The sequence below is a fragment of the Manis javanica genome, chromosome 17, assembly GCF_040802235.1.
Source record: "Manis javanica isolate MJ-LG chromosome 17, MJ_LKY, whole genome shotgun sequence".
In the NCBI taxonomy this organism is placed as follows: Eukaryota; Metazoa; Chordata; class Mammalia; order Pholidota; family Manidae; genus Manis; species Manis javanica.
In genome coordinates this window covers 18,891,783-18,909,837 of record NC_133172.1, presented here as the reverse complement: position 1 = coordinate 18,909,837, position 18,055 = coordinate 18,891,783, and the positions used below count along the sequence as shown (strand labels likewise).

General features: G+C 45.5%; 1 protein-coding gene across 1 annotated transcript in view; it reads left to right on the top strand.

The window, feature by feature from the left end:
* LOC140846980 (zinc finger protein 541-like) overlaps positions 1-18,055 on the top strand; it is a 41,666-nt gene that overhangs the window by 13,886 nt on the left and 9,725 nt on the right. Inside the window, 8 exon segments of the mRNA XM_073225597.1 lie at positions 2,446-2,689; positions 4,550-4,832; positions 6,832-6,890; positions 7,338-7,734; positions 8,639-8,888; positions 8,891-8,944; positions 17,117-17,180; positions 17,769-17,911. Of these exon segments, the coding sequence (XP_073081698.1) occupies positions 2,446-2,689; positions 4,550-4,832; positions 6,832-6,890; positions 7,338-7,734; positions 8,639-8,888; positions 8,891-8,944; positions 17,117-17,180; positions 17,769-17,911 (1,494 nt within the window).

Sequence of the window (18,055 nt, the reverse complement as noted above, 5' to 3'; positions counted from 1 at the left end):
TTCCCAATTCACTAGTCAAGGAAACTGAATACCGATCCTAGGAAATAATGCTGAGAAATGTGGATGTTTGGACATATCCTAATCTTGTGTGTGGAGTGGGCAGACCTTTGCGGTTGGTGAGAGACTTTCCTGCCCATGCCACATCTCAGAAGCTCTTCTCCTGTTTGCAGAATGAGCTAGGATCCTGTCCATTTGCTCCTTGGTTGTCTCTTCTTCCTAAGGATCAGTGTCTTCGTCTGCAAAGTGGGGGATGATAATACGCACTCTGCTTTCCCCAGAGTGACAGCGGTCAGAAGCAAAAGAAGTGAATGTCAAAGCCCCTCGTAGGTTATAAAGCACTGGACAGTGCGCAGATTTTTATCGATATTGTTTGAGTTAATGCCAGCAGTCCATTGATTTAGTTCTAAGTCTTCTCTTCAGCAAAGAGAGAACTAAGACAGTAATTAGAGACCTTGCTTGTTGCCTTTTGCTTTGCCTTCAGGCTTCCCGCACAAGATAAACTCAGTTTTTGTTTTAGCCCTCTTCACGATATCCTTAGGTAAGATGCTTAGGTGGGTTGATCGAGTGAGAGTCACACCACGTGCGGGGAAAGCCACATCTGGAGTGGCCCTGCAAACCAGGTATTACTGCTGGTTGGGATAAGCAGCTCACGAAGCCCCCTGAAGACTTGCTAAAATGAAAAACATCCGAGGCCCCCACTCCACACAAGGTGCAGTGCTCCCGTGTTGAAACAGTGGCTAAATATAAATTCCTAGAACTCGGACATCCGTGGTGCTGCCCTGGGTACTGGACAGGCCTGTGGGTACAGTAATTGGGGTTCTCAACCCCGTCCACAGAAATTAACATGAAAATGCCAGTGTTAAAACATGTGCACATATCAGAGAAGATAGGTAGTGATTCTACAGGATCTTAGTACGCTGGTGGATGGTGACTGTAATGGGGGTCGTGGGGGGGACTTGGTGAAGGGGGGAGCCTAGTAAACATAATGTTCCTCATGTAATTTTAGATTGATGATACAAAAAAAAAAGCGTGTGCACATGTGTGCATTTTGCTGCCAGAGAAACTGCAGCTTTCACCAGATTTTCATACCGATCCATGCGCCCCACTGAAAAATGTTACAATCATTAACCTAGTTCAACATTTCCAAATTCATTTTAAATTGCATTTTTTAACCTTATTAAAAAAGTCCACTGAACATTAAGTTTTAACTCTTTGTTTTTTTAATACTTACATAACTTAAATTCACAAATGCATATACTTATATTAATTTTAATTTTTAAGTTAGAAAAGTAATGCATATTTATTTAAGAAAACCTAGAAAATGAAGAAGAGTAACAGGAAAAATCCCCACCCTGGCTCCCACACATAGATTTTTTAAAACATGGGTGAAGTCACTCAGAAAGACATGGTTTTGCAGAAATTAAGTGGACATTTCTATTTGAAAATTTTAAACCTTAGTATATTTGCTTTCATATGTAAAGGTAGAATATTCAGTTATCGTTGTAACGATTACTCCATTGTATTGGGTGGCCATATTCTTGCTGGTTAGACTGTTGCACTGTTTCTGTGAGCAGCCTCTTACATACGTGTTTTCTCTTGGATTGGTTCTTTGAGCGTATTCCTAGCAGTGGGTTTGTCCGTCAGGGACGCACACAGTTGGAGAGCGCCTGGAACCCGGCCTCCTGGGAAGGGCAGGCGGCTTTCTGGGCCGGTGACTCGTTTGCCTCTTTGTCAGGGTCCTTGCTAATTTTTTGAAACAACACTTTGTTTTCTAGTTTAATTAAATTGCTTTAATGAGCATTTTAAAAGTAACTCAGCAAGGCTGGGGACTTGCCCCGGAAGGAGTCCTGTTTTTCCTCATTTAAACTGTTGGAATCATTTGACCGCTGGGGACAGTGATTTCCCACAGGAGGAGAATGTAGATCAGGCAGGTGAAGTCACAGGAGGCAGCGGCCAGAGGCAGGTCGGGACGAGAGGCCGGGCCTGGAGACCCCATCCGGGCTCCTTGCTGCTGGGTCTCTCCGCTGGGTCTCAGGCTCAGAGGCTGAGCACTCTGGCTCCTAAAGCTGAGCCCCTCCACTCCCCACAAGCTGGCCTGTTGGATTCTTGGATCCCACCTCTGCAGAGTTCCAGATAAATGGTGTCATAAAGCCCTTGCAGCCACAGCACCCTAGTCTTTAGAAGCCTTCCAGGCCACAACTGTCCTGAGTGTGGCCTCTGACTGGGCGCCGTCCTGCAGCGTGGCCGGGCCAGGGTCCTTACTCTCCCCACTCCCCAGTCTAGGCCTTGTTTTCTCTGTGGGTAAAGGTGCTGGAGATGGAGAAAGGGATCCCGGGCCTCTCTTCCCGCGTCTGCTGTGGTTCTAAGTGTCAGGGAGCGCTTTAGCCGAGCTCTTCCATGTCCCCAGGTGTCTCTAATGTGGGCTGTCTCCTTCTGTTTGTTTAGACCTGAGGCTGGCCATGCTTCAGGTGCCTAGAGATGGTGACGAAGGAGGCAGGGCCACCTCCGGGAGCGCAGGGAAAGAAGAGCAGCATCACACTTCGCCTCAGAAGCTGCTTCTGGACTGCAGCGTCTGCGGGAAGGTGTTCAGCAGCACCAGCTCCCGGAGCAAGCACTACCTCACGCACAGCCAGGAACGGAAACACGTTTGCGGAATCTGCAGCAAGGCCTTTAAGCGCAAGGACCACCTGTATGTAGGAGTCTGGTCACCAACGTCTGTGTAGGGGCCTGGGGTCGGGGGGCATGTTCCTAGGTCATTCTCATCACCTCCCAGATGAGCCCAACACACCCTGTCAGTGTTGGGTCCCTGTGACCCGTGCTTAGATGCGAACTCCGTGTCTGGGGACAGGTCTGGCAATGCCCTGAAGAGGTCACCCTTCCAAGCCCCCAAAGTCTACCAATGAGAAAATCACTGCCTTGATTTGCAGACGGCACGTCCCGAGGCAATGTTGCCATGGAGGGAGTCGGGTTAACTTTATAGAGAAATGTTTGGAGACAGTGGTGGGTGCCTGAGGAGAACCAGCCCATGTTTATATGAGGAACATGTACCTGGACTCCACAGGGCATGAGAGACTCTTGTCTTTTTTAACTCATTATTATTATTATTTTTAACTCTTGATTTTGAAAAGAAAGCCCATTAAAAGAGTCTGGAGCAGAATTCCTTTTCTTCCTAATGTCTGGTAAATGATAAGCTTTTCCTGCTAGTGAGGAAGGACAGACAGACTTTCTCAAACCAAGAGACTGGCAAGTGGGAGACAGCAGTCCATTGCTTTTTTGTTGTTGTTGTTATCATTAATCTACAATTACATGAAGAACATTGTTTACTAGTCTCCCCCCTTCACCAAGTCCCCCCCACAAACCCCATTACAGTCACTGTCCATCAGCATAGTAAGATGCTGTAGAATCACTACTTGTCGTCTCTGTGCTGTATAGCCCACCCCATGTCCCCCACATTATACATGCTAATCGTAATGCCCCCTTTCTTCTCCCACCACCCCCTTATCCCTACCATTTGCAACAACATGGATAGAGCTAGGGTCCATTGCATTTTATATGGTCCTGGCCTTCCCACAGGGCTTTGACTGACCCACCTTCCGACTCATCCTCTCACCAAGCCCCCCAGGGAAAGGCCGGGATTTGCTCATGTCACAGATCGGTTAACAGGGGACCTGGAGATTGGGTCTCTCCCACTCTCCTCCGATGGAGGCTGGGGCTGACCTTTAGGGAAGGGCTTTGTATTTATCAGACATGTCCCGTGTGCAGTATTATTAGGACTGTCCAGACTAGGGCTGCTTGGAGTGCAGAGGGTGATTTTCTCATCTGTTTATAGTTATTAATGTGGATATGAGTATGACATAATCATTGTGCATATTTGTACTCATTTATATTATAGGAGGCACATTTGGCTGTTTTCTAGAAAGTTCTGTTTGTGCATCTGTAAATTGTATTTTTTCCTGTGCGGGTTTTCAGGCAGCTGTCTCCTTATAGGAATTCTATGGTAGGGGAAGGACTCCTTTGATAAAGGCAGGATCCTCCTGAAATTAGCTTTTCCTAAAATGTATTCTGTAAAACTTTGGTTCTTAAGGGTGCAAAGAGGGGCTATTTCAAAAAACAGTTCTGTGGGCAACTATGTTTCAGAGACATGGCAAGTTAAATAGATGACCCTCTATCTATCTACCTGCTATGTGGCTTTTACTCCCGTGAACCTCCAAGAAGCAAATGGTGTTTTGTCACAACGGACTTGCCAGCTGAGCCCAAGTTCTCAGGGAGCAACTGTGGAGGACTGGTGTTCCTGGGGAACCCATTCTGGGGAACTCTGGCCTGGCTTCTGTTGATTTTTCTCTCAGATAAGGGGTTTGCTTAATGGTGAGGGAGAGGGGCACCCCTTCCAGATACTTTGACCGTAGCTGGGGGCTTAGTGCAGGTTCTGAACTGTGTTTCTCAGCTCCACTGCCCCTTGGGAGCACTGTGGGGGGAGTCAGGCTCGGGACCCTGCAGTGGGAGGCTGAGCCCCAGTGACCTCTGACTCCCTTCTCGTGTGTGACTCCAGGACGAGGCACATGCTCACCCACCAGAAGAACAAGCCCTTTGTGTGCATGGAGCAGGGCTGCAGCAAGAGCTACTGTGATGACCGCTCCCTGCGCCGGCACGACGAGGTCCAGCACGGCTTGTGCATCCTGAAGGAGGCCCCCGCCAATGAAGAAGCCTGTGGGGCCTCCTCTCCTGCCCACAAGGTGGCCAGCCAGCCTGCTCATGGCCTGCGGTCCCTGGTGCCTCCAGAAGCCAGGACCCCGGGCCCCCTTTTGCCCAACCGAGAGCCTCTGTGCTCTATTGTAAGCAGCACAGTCCACCAGGAGATCTCTTCTCTCGGCCCGGTCCTGGCTGGGCCCTCATATGATGGGGAAGGGAAAAACACAGCCTGTCCCTCCCCACCCTCACTGGGGCCCTACACCTGCACCCCAGCGGCCCCAGGGACCCTGGGCACTGATGTTGCCAAGGAGTGTCATCCCCTGTGGAAGGAGCCCGCCGCTGGGTTCACAGCCGTTCACTGCAGGGTAGCAGAGGATGGTGGTCCACACCCAGCTGAGTCGGAGCGGCCACCCCAGCTGCCGCCCACCCTGGAGAGCAGGCAGGAGGCTGGGCCTTCGGTGGACCCCCCACAGGACTCAAAGTCCAAGCTGACAATATCCAACAGGATCCAAGTACCTGACTTTATGCTGTGAGATGAGAGTCTCACTCATCACTTTCTTCCGAATTTGAGTTGTCCAGGCATTTTACTTAGTGCCCGTGCGTCCTCAGACGCAGTTTTACAGAGGGAAGTGAAGGTTCAGGGAGATCGTGCCCCCCCCACCAACTTCCCCCACAGAAAAGCCAGGATGAAGGCTTTGCAGTGTCACTGGGACGCCCTGTGTCACCTTTCCTCACTGAGTTTTTTCTGCTTGCCCTCCTTTTGCCCATCTCTTCCTTCTGGGTTTGCCCCTCAAATTCTCCAGAGGATAGAAAGGTAGAGTTCCTTCCCCCTCAGTATTCCTGCATGAGATGCCATCTCTGGCTGTGGGGCATGGGTGCCCACATGTGTCAGCACTTGTGCAGCACTAGCCTGGTTCCTTGCCAGCTGGTGGCCATGAGGACCTGGGCGCCAGGCGGTCAGCTGCTTCTCTTTGCGACGTGCTCAGGTTTAGCACCCAAAAGCTGCATCCTTTTTTTTTTAAACAGCTTTAATATTCGTGTGCCATCTAACCATTTTAAATCACACCATCTGGTGACTTTTAATATACTCAAGAAGGTTGTGCACCATTACCACTTTTTCCAGAACATTTTCATCACGCCAGAAATTAACCCCACACCCTTAGTTGTCCCCCCAGGACTCCCCATAACCTCCCAGTCCCTGGCACCATGAATCTACCTCTGTCTCTATGGATTTGCCTACTCTGGACATCTCATATAATAGAAATCATACACTGTGGCCTTTCATGTCTGCCTTCTTCCACTCAGCATAATGTTTTCAAAGTTCATGTTGTAGCATATGCCGGGCTTCGCTCCTTTTTATGGCTGAGTAATACTGCATTGTGTGGATACATCACATTTTGTTTATTTATTCATCAGTTGATCGCCACTTGGGTTCTTTCCACTTGGCTATCGTGAATAGTGCTTCTGTGAGCATTTGTACAAGTTTTTGTGGGGCATACATTTTCATTTCTCTCAAAAATTACCTAGGAGTGGAATTATTAGTTCATGGGGTAGCTCTGTGTTTAACCGTCTGAGAAGCTGCCCGGCTTTTTCAAAGCAGTTACGTCATTTCACATCCCCATCCTTGGGGGACGAGGGCTCCGATTTCTCCACAGCCTCATCAGCACTTGCTATTGCCCAATTATGTTTTTTTAACCATAGCCATTCTAATGGATGTGAGGTGCTACCTCATCATGGTCTGACTCACGAGGCTCTAATGGCTGGTGGTGCTGAGCATCTTTTCATGTGCTTATCGGCCATTCATATGTCTTCGGTTTGGTGTCTGTTCATATCCTTTGCGCATTTTTGAACTGGGTTATTTGAGTTTTGTTGAGCTGTACATACAAGGCCCTTATGAGACGTATAACGTGTAATGACTCTCCCATTCTGTGGGATCTTACTGTCTTGATGGTGTCCCTTGATGCAGAGAAGTTTTCAGTTGTGATAAGTCCAGTTTGTTCTTTTTCTGTGTCATCCAAGAAAGCATGGCCTAATCCAAGGTCACGGAGTCACACCTGTGTTTTCTTCTTGGCACTTTGTAGTTTTAGTTCTTGCATATGCCTCATTTTTTATATGTTGGCTCAAATGTATTTTCATCTTCAGAATGGAAATACCTACCGGCTCCCCGATCCAGTGAACGAGGAGAGCACGGCAGGTGGATGGTAAGTTCAGAAGCCCCTCCCTGCCGGGCCTGAGGGCTCAACCCCTCGGGAGTCCTCTGGGGGCTTTTATGTGCTGGCCTTGGGCGAGTGAGCTCTGAAAGCTTCATCCCTGAAGAGGTGCCCGCCAGGCCATGAAGGAAGGGGGTATCGTCTGCATTTCTGGGGATTCATAGAGAGTTGTCAGTGGATCAGACTTGAAAGCAAAAAAAGAAAAAAAACGGGTGGAGTCCCCTTCCCCCGTTCTTCCCTCCTGCCGAGTCTGTCCACAGTAACCAGCAAAATGGAGGCCCTGCAGACTGGGCAGAGCCAAGGAGCACGCATGTCTGCAAGAATTGCAGCCAGATGTTTTATACAGAGAAAGGGCTGACCAGCCATATTTGTTTTCACAGCGACAAGTGGCTGTCACCTCGAAGGAAGCAGGACCAACAGGTGAAGGTGCGCGTGCAGTAGGTTCTGTGTTCGCAGGGCGCTCACAGGCTTTGGGGGAGGGAGTCAGTGGCTGGGTGTCATTGTCTCAGGATGGAGGCGTCCTCCTGGGGAAGCCTGGGCAGGGACCAGGAGTCTGGCTGCGCTGCTCCAGGGGACGGGCTGGCGCTTGATCCTGGAGCGTCCCCTCTGCCGCCTGCCTATGGTTCCTCGTAGGCTACCATCTCTTCTCTGTCGGTGTTTGGGTGTCCGGCATGGAGTTTTTCAAGCCTCTGAGACAGGCGCTGAGGCCGGAGGTGGAGGCACAGAGCCCCCCAGGAGCCTGGAAACCCTCGACGGCATGAGCACAGCTCCTCTGGGGACTCCTGCATCGGAGCCTGTGGGCCCAGTGAGCCAGACCCCGGGGAGCATAGCCAAGGTGGGTACTGGTCGGTCCACTTCCCACTGCTTCCTGAACAACCTGCCAGTGGAAGCCATGGGCAGAGCCCAAACCAAGCGCCACAAAAAATCTCTCCAGAACAGCTTGTCTTGCGCGTTCATTCATCCACCTTCCATGCCGGCCCTGTGGGGGCAGTGCTGAGGACACCATGGTGACAGGGACAGCCCCAGCCTGGCGTCCTGGGGCTGCCAGTCCAGGCGAGTAGATGGACCCATGCCAGACAGGTCTCAACTGGGCTGGGCTGGGAGGGGGAGCAGAGGGACTGAGGGGACCCCAGAGACCCTGCCTGAGGAGGTCAAGTAGGACTTTCTGGAGGGGGTTAGAGCTGAGACCTGGAGGATGAGGAGCAGTAAGACTGGTAGAAAGAGGGGAGATTGTGTGGAGTTGGGTAAAAGATGTACGTTCACGGGATCAGCCATTGCAGCCTGCACTGGAGGGTCCCACTTGGAGAAGCCCCCTCCAGGCCGGGCGACAGGGTGCATAGATCCCCTTGTCCATCTCATGGAGCTGCAGTCATTTTTCATCTTGTGGTGCTGCTGCGCTGTATCTCCGGCCCCGTCTCTAAGTGCCGGTCATTTTAACAAGTTGACGCTGGCCTCATACATCTCCGAAACCCTTTGTATCAGGGCCTCTCCCTGGGGGCGTGGGCACATGAGGAAGCTTCCCGCATCACACGTCCATGCCGAGAGTCTGGGGTCTGGTTCAGGCGTGGTGGCCCCGCTCGGCTCCCTTGCTGAGGCCGGCTCGGACAGGGGTATTGGCTGTTACATTTCCCTCTGGCTCCATGGGCAGTGCCCTTGCCTATACGCACGCCCCCTTGAAGACTGAACTGTGCACACGTGGCCTCAAGTCACCCCCTGTGGCTTTGAATTCTCTTCTCCAGGGACAAGACAGAGACGGGGAGGAGAGTAGCCAGCCCAGAAAGCAGAGAAAGTGCCTGCGGCCCAAGTCATCGTTCCTGCCTCCCGCTCCTTCTGCCTTTGGGGAGCCGGGCCCCGAAGGAGGCCACCAGCGCTGCCTGTGGTCTCCGGTGCTCCTGGTGGACCACTCCCTGCAGGGATTGTTCCAGTGCTCTCCCGATATGCCGCCCCTGGTGCTGAGCCCCATCCGGGAGGGGTCTGGGCTGTATTTAAACACTGTTCCATGTCCACTCAGGATGATTCTGACAGAGTCATCGGCAGCAAGCTTGGTGAGTGAGGCTCAGGCCTGTCATCTCTGACCATCACACGGCAGGCCTGCTATGGGCAGATGCAACTCGACATGTAGCATTTGATCCAGGGGTTCTCTCTGGCCTTCGGCTGTGTCTGTCCTGGGGGTCCCATGGCTGCTCAGAGGTATCCCAGGACGATGTGGAACCAGCAGCCTTCTAGGTGCTGAGAATTTTACAGGCAGAAGGAAAATATGGAGGCCATGTAGCCTGACCACCCTTCTGCCCGTCCTCTTGAATAATTTTGTTAGCAGTTTTATTGGTACATAATTCACATACCATATGAATCACCCATTTAAAATACAGTGTTTTTTAGTAAATTCATAGACTTGTGCATCCATCGCACCATGTAATTTTAGAGCAATTTCATCACCCCAGAAGCAGCACTGTACATTTGCAGTCACACAGCCCTCACAGCCCCCATCTCCCCAGCCCTGGGCAACCACTGATCATCTCTAATCATCATGGACGCACCTACTCTGGACATTGCATGTAATTGGAATCATACAGTATGTGACATTTGGCGTTTAGTTTGTTCATTTAGCATATGTTTTCAAAGTTCATCCATGTTACAGCATATACAGTGCTTCAATCCTTTTTATGGCTGAATAATATTCCATTGTGTGGATACACAAAATTTAACCATTTATACCTGATGAGTATTTGGGCTGTTTCCATCTTTTAATTATCATGAATAATGCTGTTATGAACATTCACATACAAGTTTTTGTTGGACAAAGGCTTTCATTTCTCTTGAGTTTATGCCTAGGAGTGGAATTGCTGGGTCATAGGGTAACTATGTTTAATGGTTTAATGCCAGACTGTTTTCCAAAATGGCTGAGCCATGGGAATAAATTTCGATACACATTGCATGCAAGTTCCAATTTTCCACATCCTTGTTAGTGATTCTTTATAAATTATAACTCTCCTAGTGGGCATAAAATATCTTATTGTGGTTTTCATGTGCATTTCTCCTATGGTAATGATGTTGATATCTTCCGATGTGCTTATTGTCCATTTGTGTATTTTCTCAGAAGAAATGTCTGTTTAGATCCTTTGCCCCTTTTTAAAATTGAGTTATTATCTTTGTATTACAGAGTTGTAAGAGCTCCTTACATATTGTGGATGCAAGCCCCTTATGAGATACATGATTTGGAAATTCTCTCCTGTTTCATGTCTTATCTTTTCATTTTATTTATGGTATTTGCGGTACAAGAGTTTTTATTTTTTGTCACTTGTGCTTTTGGTGTTGTATCTGCAGTTTTGCCTGACTAAAAGTCACAATTGCTTCTTTTAAGTCAGTTAAGAAAAGAGAAGAAATATGCAATTATGCTGACTTTTACTCCTTTCTCTTCAAAGAGTTTTATAATTTTAGCTCTTACATTTAGGTCTTTGATCGATTTTAAGTTAACTTTTATATATTATGTGAGGTCGGAGTCTAAATTCATTCCTTAGCATGTGGATATCAGTTGTTCCAGCACTGTTTGTTAAAGAGATTATTCTTCCCCCCATTGAGCTGGTCTGGCACCTTTGTGGAAAATCAACTGACCATAGTGATTTTAGATTTTTCTTAGTTTTTAATACAGTTACAACTATACGTTCCCTCAGAACATTGCTTTAGCCACATTCCCTAAGTTTTAGTATGTTATATTCTTCTTTCCATTTATCTCAAAGTATTCCCTAATTTCTCTTTTGATTTCTTCTTAAATACACAGATTATTGAGGAGTGTGTTGTTTTATTTCCACATATTTGTGAATTTTCCAAATTGTCTCCTTTTATTGATTTATAATGTAATTGTATTGTAGTCAGAGAACATGCTTTGTATTAAGTTGTTCCTTTTAAATGTATTGAGACATGTTTTATGGCTAGAATATGTTCTGTCCTGAAGAATATCCCATATGCGCTTAAGAATATATTCTACTGATGTTGGGTGGAATGCACCAAAAATGTTTCTGTCTTGTTTTATTCTGTGTGGTTGTCCTATCCATTACTGCAAGTACTGAAATCTCCAACTATTGTTTTGAATTGTTTATTTCATACTCAATTGTGTCAGTTTCTGCTTCATGTATTTTTGGACTATGTTTTTAGGTGCATATATGCTTATAATTGTCATATCTTCCTGATGGTGTGATTGTTTTTTCCATGAAGTGACTACAATGTTCTTTATCATCACTGCAATAATTTTATCATTATCTCTAGTTTTTTTTAAAGCCTAATTAGCCTAACATTAGTACCATTCTGCCTCTTTTATGGTTGTTTACTTGGTATATATTTTCTGTACTTGTATTTTCAACCTGCTTGTGTTTTTTTTTAAATAAACCATGTCTTCTATAGATTATATTAGTTGGATCATACATTTTTTTATCTAATCTGACGAACTCTGCATTTTAATTGGTTTATTCAATCCAGTGTCACTTAATGTTACATTGTTATAGGGAGGTTCACATTTGCCATTATGCTTTTGATTGTATGTACCTTGCCTTTTTCTCCTTCTGTTCCTCTCTTCTGGCTTTCTTTTGTATTAAGTGTTTTCTACTGTAACCTTTTAATTCCTTTAGTTTTTCATTTTTTTTCTTAGTCATTCCTTAGTGGTTGCTCTAGGACTTAAAACTACATCTTAACGTTATCAGAATCTGTTCAGATGTATAATAACTTACAGTGAAATATAGAAACATTACTCCTATACAGCTCTATTTCTCCTGACCCTTTTTCTCTTATTATGTATATAAATACTTTATATATATATTTCATTTTCTGTATGTGTGTGTATATATACATATAAATCCAGCAATACATTGTTTAGGTCTTACATTATACTATTTTGTATTATGTAACAAAAACTGAGAGAATAAAGGAAAGCAAGCATCATTTATACAATTTCTTATGTAACATTTTTAGTTACCGTTTCTCATCTCTTCATTTATTTATTTCTGTGGATTGGAGTTACGGTATGGAGTGTTATTTCTCTACTCCAATGCATCTCCCCTCTGTTGTGCTGTTGTTGTCATATATATGTTTATAAATTACAGGCCTATAACACTAATGTTTCATGCACTTACTTTAACAGTCAAGAAAAGAAAAAATATGCAATGATACTGCCTTTTATAATTACCTACATAAGTAGATTTACCAGTGTTTTGTATTTGTTTGGATTCAGGTTACTATCTAATGTATTTTTTTTCTTTCAGTCTGAAACTTCCTGTAGTATTTATTTTCATTGTGGAGGTGTAATTCACATGTCATACAATTCATCCCTTTAAAGTACACAATACATCGGTGGTTGGTACATTCTCAGAGCTGTGCAACTGTTGCTACCATCAATTTCCAGATATTTTCATCATGTCCCAAAGAAGCCCTGTACTCAGCAGTCACTCTTGTCCTTCCCCTCCCGACCCGGTCCCCAGCCGTAGGTAACCACGAATCTACGTTCTGTCCTGTAGGCTCGGCTCTTGTGGACATTTCATATAAGTGGAAATCATACGATGTGTGCTTCTTTGTATCTTCTTTCAGTTAGCATAAAAACTTAGGGTTTCATCCATGTTGTGTATATCAGAACTTCATTTCCTTTCATGCATGGCTGAATAATTCTCTACCTTTAATATTCCTTATAAGACAGGTCTGCTAGCAACAAGTTTCCTTGGTTTTTATTGACCTAAGGATGTCTTTTTTCACCTTCATTTTTGAAAGGTAATTTACTGGATATAAGATTCTTGGTTGACAGTTTTTACTTCCAGCAATGAGATGATGTTGTCCCACTGCCTTCCAACTGCTATCATTTTCAATGAGAAGTCAGCTGTTAATCTTACTGGGGTGTACATCTATATCATGTCATTTTACTCTTTTTGATTTCAAGGTCTTTCTCATTGTCTTTCAGTATTTTGCCTAGGATGTGCCCAGATGAAGAGCTCTTTGTGTTTATGCTACTTGGAGTTTATAGAGTTTCTTGGATGTATGTATTGTTTTTTCATCACATTTTGCACATTTTCCGCCATTAAATACTTTAAATATTTTTCTGTTCCTTTCTCCACTCCTCCTTGTATTCCCATTACACGTGTTGCTGCACTTATTGATGCCCCACATTTCTCTGAGGCTCTTCATTTTCCTTCATTCATTTATTTTTCTCTGTGTTCTTCAAAATCCATAATCTCCATGGATCTAGCTTTAAGTTGGCTGCTGGTTACTTCTGCCAGCTCAAATCTACATTTTGGTTATTGTTCTTAACTCCAAGATTTCCATTTGATTCTGAAAAAAAAAGCAATTTCTACCTCTGAATAGTATTTTCTCTGTGATGAGCATTTTTCATTATACCTTCCTTTAGCTCTTTAGGCTTGAGAGCTGGGAGGAGAGGGACCCCCTGTGTCCCTGGCTGCACCTCCCTTGAGTAGAGCACTCCAAGTAGAGCTCCTGATACACAGTGCATGGGGTTGGTAGGTAAGGGAACAAGTCATGGCTCAGATGCCGCAAACTCACTATTCTTACCCACATTTACTCAATTGTCCTGAATGAATATGTCTTAAAATGCTGGATACCTTTAGGATAACTTCTAAAGACTTTAACTGCTTTTAAAATAATTTTTACCTCTTAATTTGTTGCTTTACTCTTTGTATTTTCAGAAGTCCTAGTCCTCTTCCACATGATGTTTTTAACAATTTTTGTTGTGACCAGAAGAGTGAACATAGACCTACACTCTAACAAATCTTTTAAGTGTTCAATGTAGTACTGTTGGCAGTGCTGTACATCAGATCTCTAGAGTTCATTCATCTTGCTAAACTGATACTTTACATTCCTTGGTTAGTAATTACCCATTTCCGACGACCCTAACCCTGGCCACCACCATTCCACCCTTTGGTTATATGGATTTGACTATTTTACATACTACATGTTAAGTGCAGTCATGCAGTATTTCTCTTTCTGTGACTGGCTTATTTCATTTAATATTCTAAAGAGGTTCATCCATGTTGTTGCATATTGCAAAATTTCCTTTTTTCAATGCTAAGTAGGATTCCATTGTATGTATAAACCACATATTCTTTAGGCATTCATATGTCGATGGTCATCTTGGTTGTTTCCACATCTTAGGTATTGCGAATCATGTTGCAGTGAACGTGGGATTGCAGGTGTCTCTTTGAGAGCCTGATTTCCATCCTTTTGTTTCAATACCGACAAGTGTGGCTGCTGGGTCATATGGTAGTTCTATTGTTAGTGTTCTGAGGGAGCTCCCGACCTTGCAAGCTTGGAAACCCTACTTTCAGCTGCTCTACAAAAGCAGGTAGAAGGGGACCCTGCATCCCTTCCACTAAGTGTTCTTGAAGCTTTCTGTTGCATGTTTTCTAGATCATGTGGATGACTCTTCTGGCAGCCATGTTATCAAGGATGACACCAAGCCCCGCATTCGAATGTGAGTTAGAGCAGACTTGGAACCTGGGGGTCCTACCAAAGTGGGGATATTTTTACCCTCCTTGTGTTCCCCCAGAGCTCCTTCCTCTCTGGGAGAGAAGTGGTAGATTTCTCTGGGTGTATGTGGGTAGTTCCTCCAATATTCCTTCTTTCTGAGCATCCCATAGTTGAGCCCACGGGGACAAATGCCCAGGGCCCTGGGGTTTTAGGTAGAATTGATGATGGCACATGTGAGGCTTGAGTATCCATGGAATGTGAGTAGAGGGATGTGGCCATGGATGTAGAAGCATGCCAGGCATCAGCATACACCTCCCCTGTCCTGGACCCCTAGAGGGGTACCTGAGGGAGAAACCTGGTGATAAAGAAAACTGGAGGAAGGGGGTGTAGCTGGACAGTATCTAGAACACTTGTCCATGTCTGTCCGGGGTGACGAATACTCAGCAGATGCATCTGGGAGATGACAGAGGTTTCCACAGAGCAGGGCTGTGGCCTGAGAGCAGGGCACATCACACATCTCCATCTTATTTCCCATCTTAGTCACATGTGTATGTCTCGTGTGTGGCCTCATTTCAGACGCATCAGGATAGGAAAGAAGTTTCAGGTCGAGATCCCAGAGCTCCAGGAGCGCCCTCCGGCCGAGACCGTTGAACATGGAGCTTCTCTGGTCTGGAAGCCATCGGACGATGTGATGGGCCATCCAGAAACACAGGATAGAGGTGGCTGAGACATGGGGGCCAAATTCCCAAGGGTACCCCCCCTTCCCTCATCTCCAAGGAGTTCCTCCTCCCAGTTCTCACCTGGACCATGAAGCAGTATCGCTGGGTGTGGTAGCAGGCTGTGGGACCAGGACGTCTCCTCCCGCCCCCCATTCTCCTCATGCAGTAATCGGCCAGGTCATCCTGAGCAGGTGCCAGGAGCAGGGTTTCTGCCCTTCCTCACTGTCCTTCCCGTCACTTAACGTGAAATACGGAAACATTTCTACTATACAGCTCTATTTCTCCGAACCCTCTTACTCTAATTATTCGTATATGTACTTTATATATGTATGTGTATGTGTATGTGAGTGTGTGTGTGTATAAACCCAGAAATGCATCAATTCTTATACAATTTTGTTTTATGTAACAAAAACTGAGAGAATAAGGGAATGCAAGCATTATTTATACAGTTTGTTATATAACATTTTTAGTAACTATTTCTCATCTCTTCATTTATTCCTGTGGATTTGAGTTACTGTATGGAGGGCTATTTCTTTACTCCAATGCATCTCCCCTTTGTTGTGCTATTGTTGTCATATATATGTTTATAAATTACAGGCCGGACAACAGTAGTGTTTTATGCAATTACTTTTTAGGTCAATTGAGAAAAGAAAAAATATGCAATTACACTGACTTTAATAATTACCTATATAAGTACATTTACCAGTGTTTTTTTTTTTGTTTGGATTCAGATTACTATCTCATGTCATTTTCTCTTTCAGTCTGAAGAACTTCCTGTAGTATTTTTTTTATTGTGGAGGTGTAATTCACATGTCATACAATTCATCCCCTTAAAATACACAATACAGTGGTGGTTGGTATATTCTCAGAGCTTTGCCAACTTTCTGATATTTTCATCATGTCCCAAGGGAGCCCTGTACTCAGCAGTCACTCTTGTCCCTCCCCTCCCGACCCATTCCCCAGCCGTAGGTAACCACAAATCTACTTTCTGTCCTGTAGGCTCTGCTCTTCTGGACATTTCATATAAGTGGGAATCATACAATGTGTGCTTCTTTGTGTTTTCTTCCAGTTAGCGTGAAAACTTAGGGTTTCACCCATGTTGTGTATATCAGAACTTCATTTCTTTTCATGGCTGAATAATTCTCTCCCTTTAATGTTCCTTGTAAGACATGTCTGCTAGCAACAAGTTTCCTCAGTTTTTATTTACCTAAGGATGTCTTTCTTCACCTTCATTTTTGAAAGGTAATTTGCTGGAGGTAAGATTCTTGGTTGAGTTTTTACTTCCAGCAATGAGATCATGTTGTCCCACTGCCTTCCAACTGCTATCATGTCCGATGAAAAGTCAGCTGTTAATCTTACTATAGTGTGCATGTATATCACGTTATTTTTCTCTTTTTGCTTTCAAGATCTTTATCTTTGGCTTTCAGTATTTTGCCTATGATATACCCAGATGGAGAGCTCTTTGTGTTTATGCTACTTGGAGATTATAGGGTTTCTTGGATGTGTGTATTGTTGTTTAATCACATTTTGGCTATTTTCTGCCATTAAATACTTTAAATATTTTTCTGTTCCTTTCTCTACTCCTCATATTTCCATTACACGTGTTGCTGCACTTATTGATGCCCCACATTTCTCTGAGGCTCTTTGTTGTCCTTCATTCATTTATTTTTCTCTGTGTTCTTCAAAATCCATAATCTCCATGGATCTAGCTTTAAGTTGGCTGCTGGTTACTTCTGCCAGCTCAAACCTACATTTTGGTTATTGTTCTTAACTCCAAGATTTCCATTGGTTCTTTAATAAAAACACAATTTCTACCTCTTAATAGTATTCTCTCTTTGATGAGCTTTTTTCATTGTACCTTCCTTTAGTTCTTTAGGCATGAGAGCTGGGAGGAGATGGACTCCCTGTGTCTCTGGCTACACCTCCCAACCTTGCAAGCTGAGAAACCCTACTTTCAGCTGCTCTACAAAGGCAGACAGAAGGGGCCCCTGCGTCACTTCCAGTCAGTGTTCTTGAAGCTTTCTGTTGCATGTTTTCTAGATCAAGTGGATGACTCTTCTGGCATCTGTGCAATCGAGGATGACAACAAGCCCAGCATTAGACCGTGAGTTGGAACAGACTTAGAACCTGGGGGTTCTTCCAAATTGGGGATATTTTTACCCTCCTTGTGTTCCCCCAGAGGTCCTTCCTCACAAGGGGGTTAGCTTCTCTGTGGGAGAGAAGTGGTAGATTTCTCTGGGTGTATGTGGGAAGGTCCTCCAATATTCCTTCTATCTGGGCAGCCCATATTTGGGCACACTGCAACAAGTGCCCAGGCCCCTGAGGTTCTAGGTAAAATTGGTGATGGCACGTGTGAGACTTGAGTATCCATGGAATGTGACTAGAGGGATGTGGCCATGGATGTAGAAGCATGCCAGGCATTAGCATACACCTCCCCTGTCCTGGACCCCAAGAGTCTGAGGCCATAAGCCTGGTGATAAAGAAAATTGGAGGAAGGGGGGTGTAGCTGGACGGTATCTAGAACACTTGTCCATGTCTGTCAGGGGTTACAAATACTCCCCAGATGCATCTGGGAGATGATAGAGGTTTCGACAGAGCAGGGTTGTTGCCTGAGAGCAGGGCATGTCACACATCTCCGTCTTATTTCCCATCTTCGTCACATGTGTATGTCTCGTGTGTGGCCTCATTTCAGACACATCAGGATAGGACGCGAGTTTCAGGCCGAGATCCCGGAGCTCCAGGAGCGCCCCCCAGCCGAGACCGGTGAACAAGGAGCTTCTCTGGTCTGGAAGCCATCGGACGATGTGATGGGCAATCCAGAAACGCAGGATAGAGGTGGCTGAAACATGGGGCCAAATTCCCAAGGGTACCCCTCCTTCCCTCATCTCTAAGGTGTTCCTCCTTCCAGTTCTCACCTGGACCAAGAAGCAGTATCCCTGGGTGGGGTAGCAGGCTGTGGGACCAGGACGTCTCCTCCCA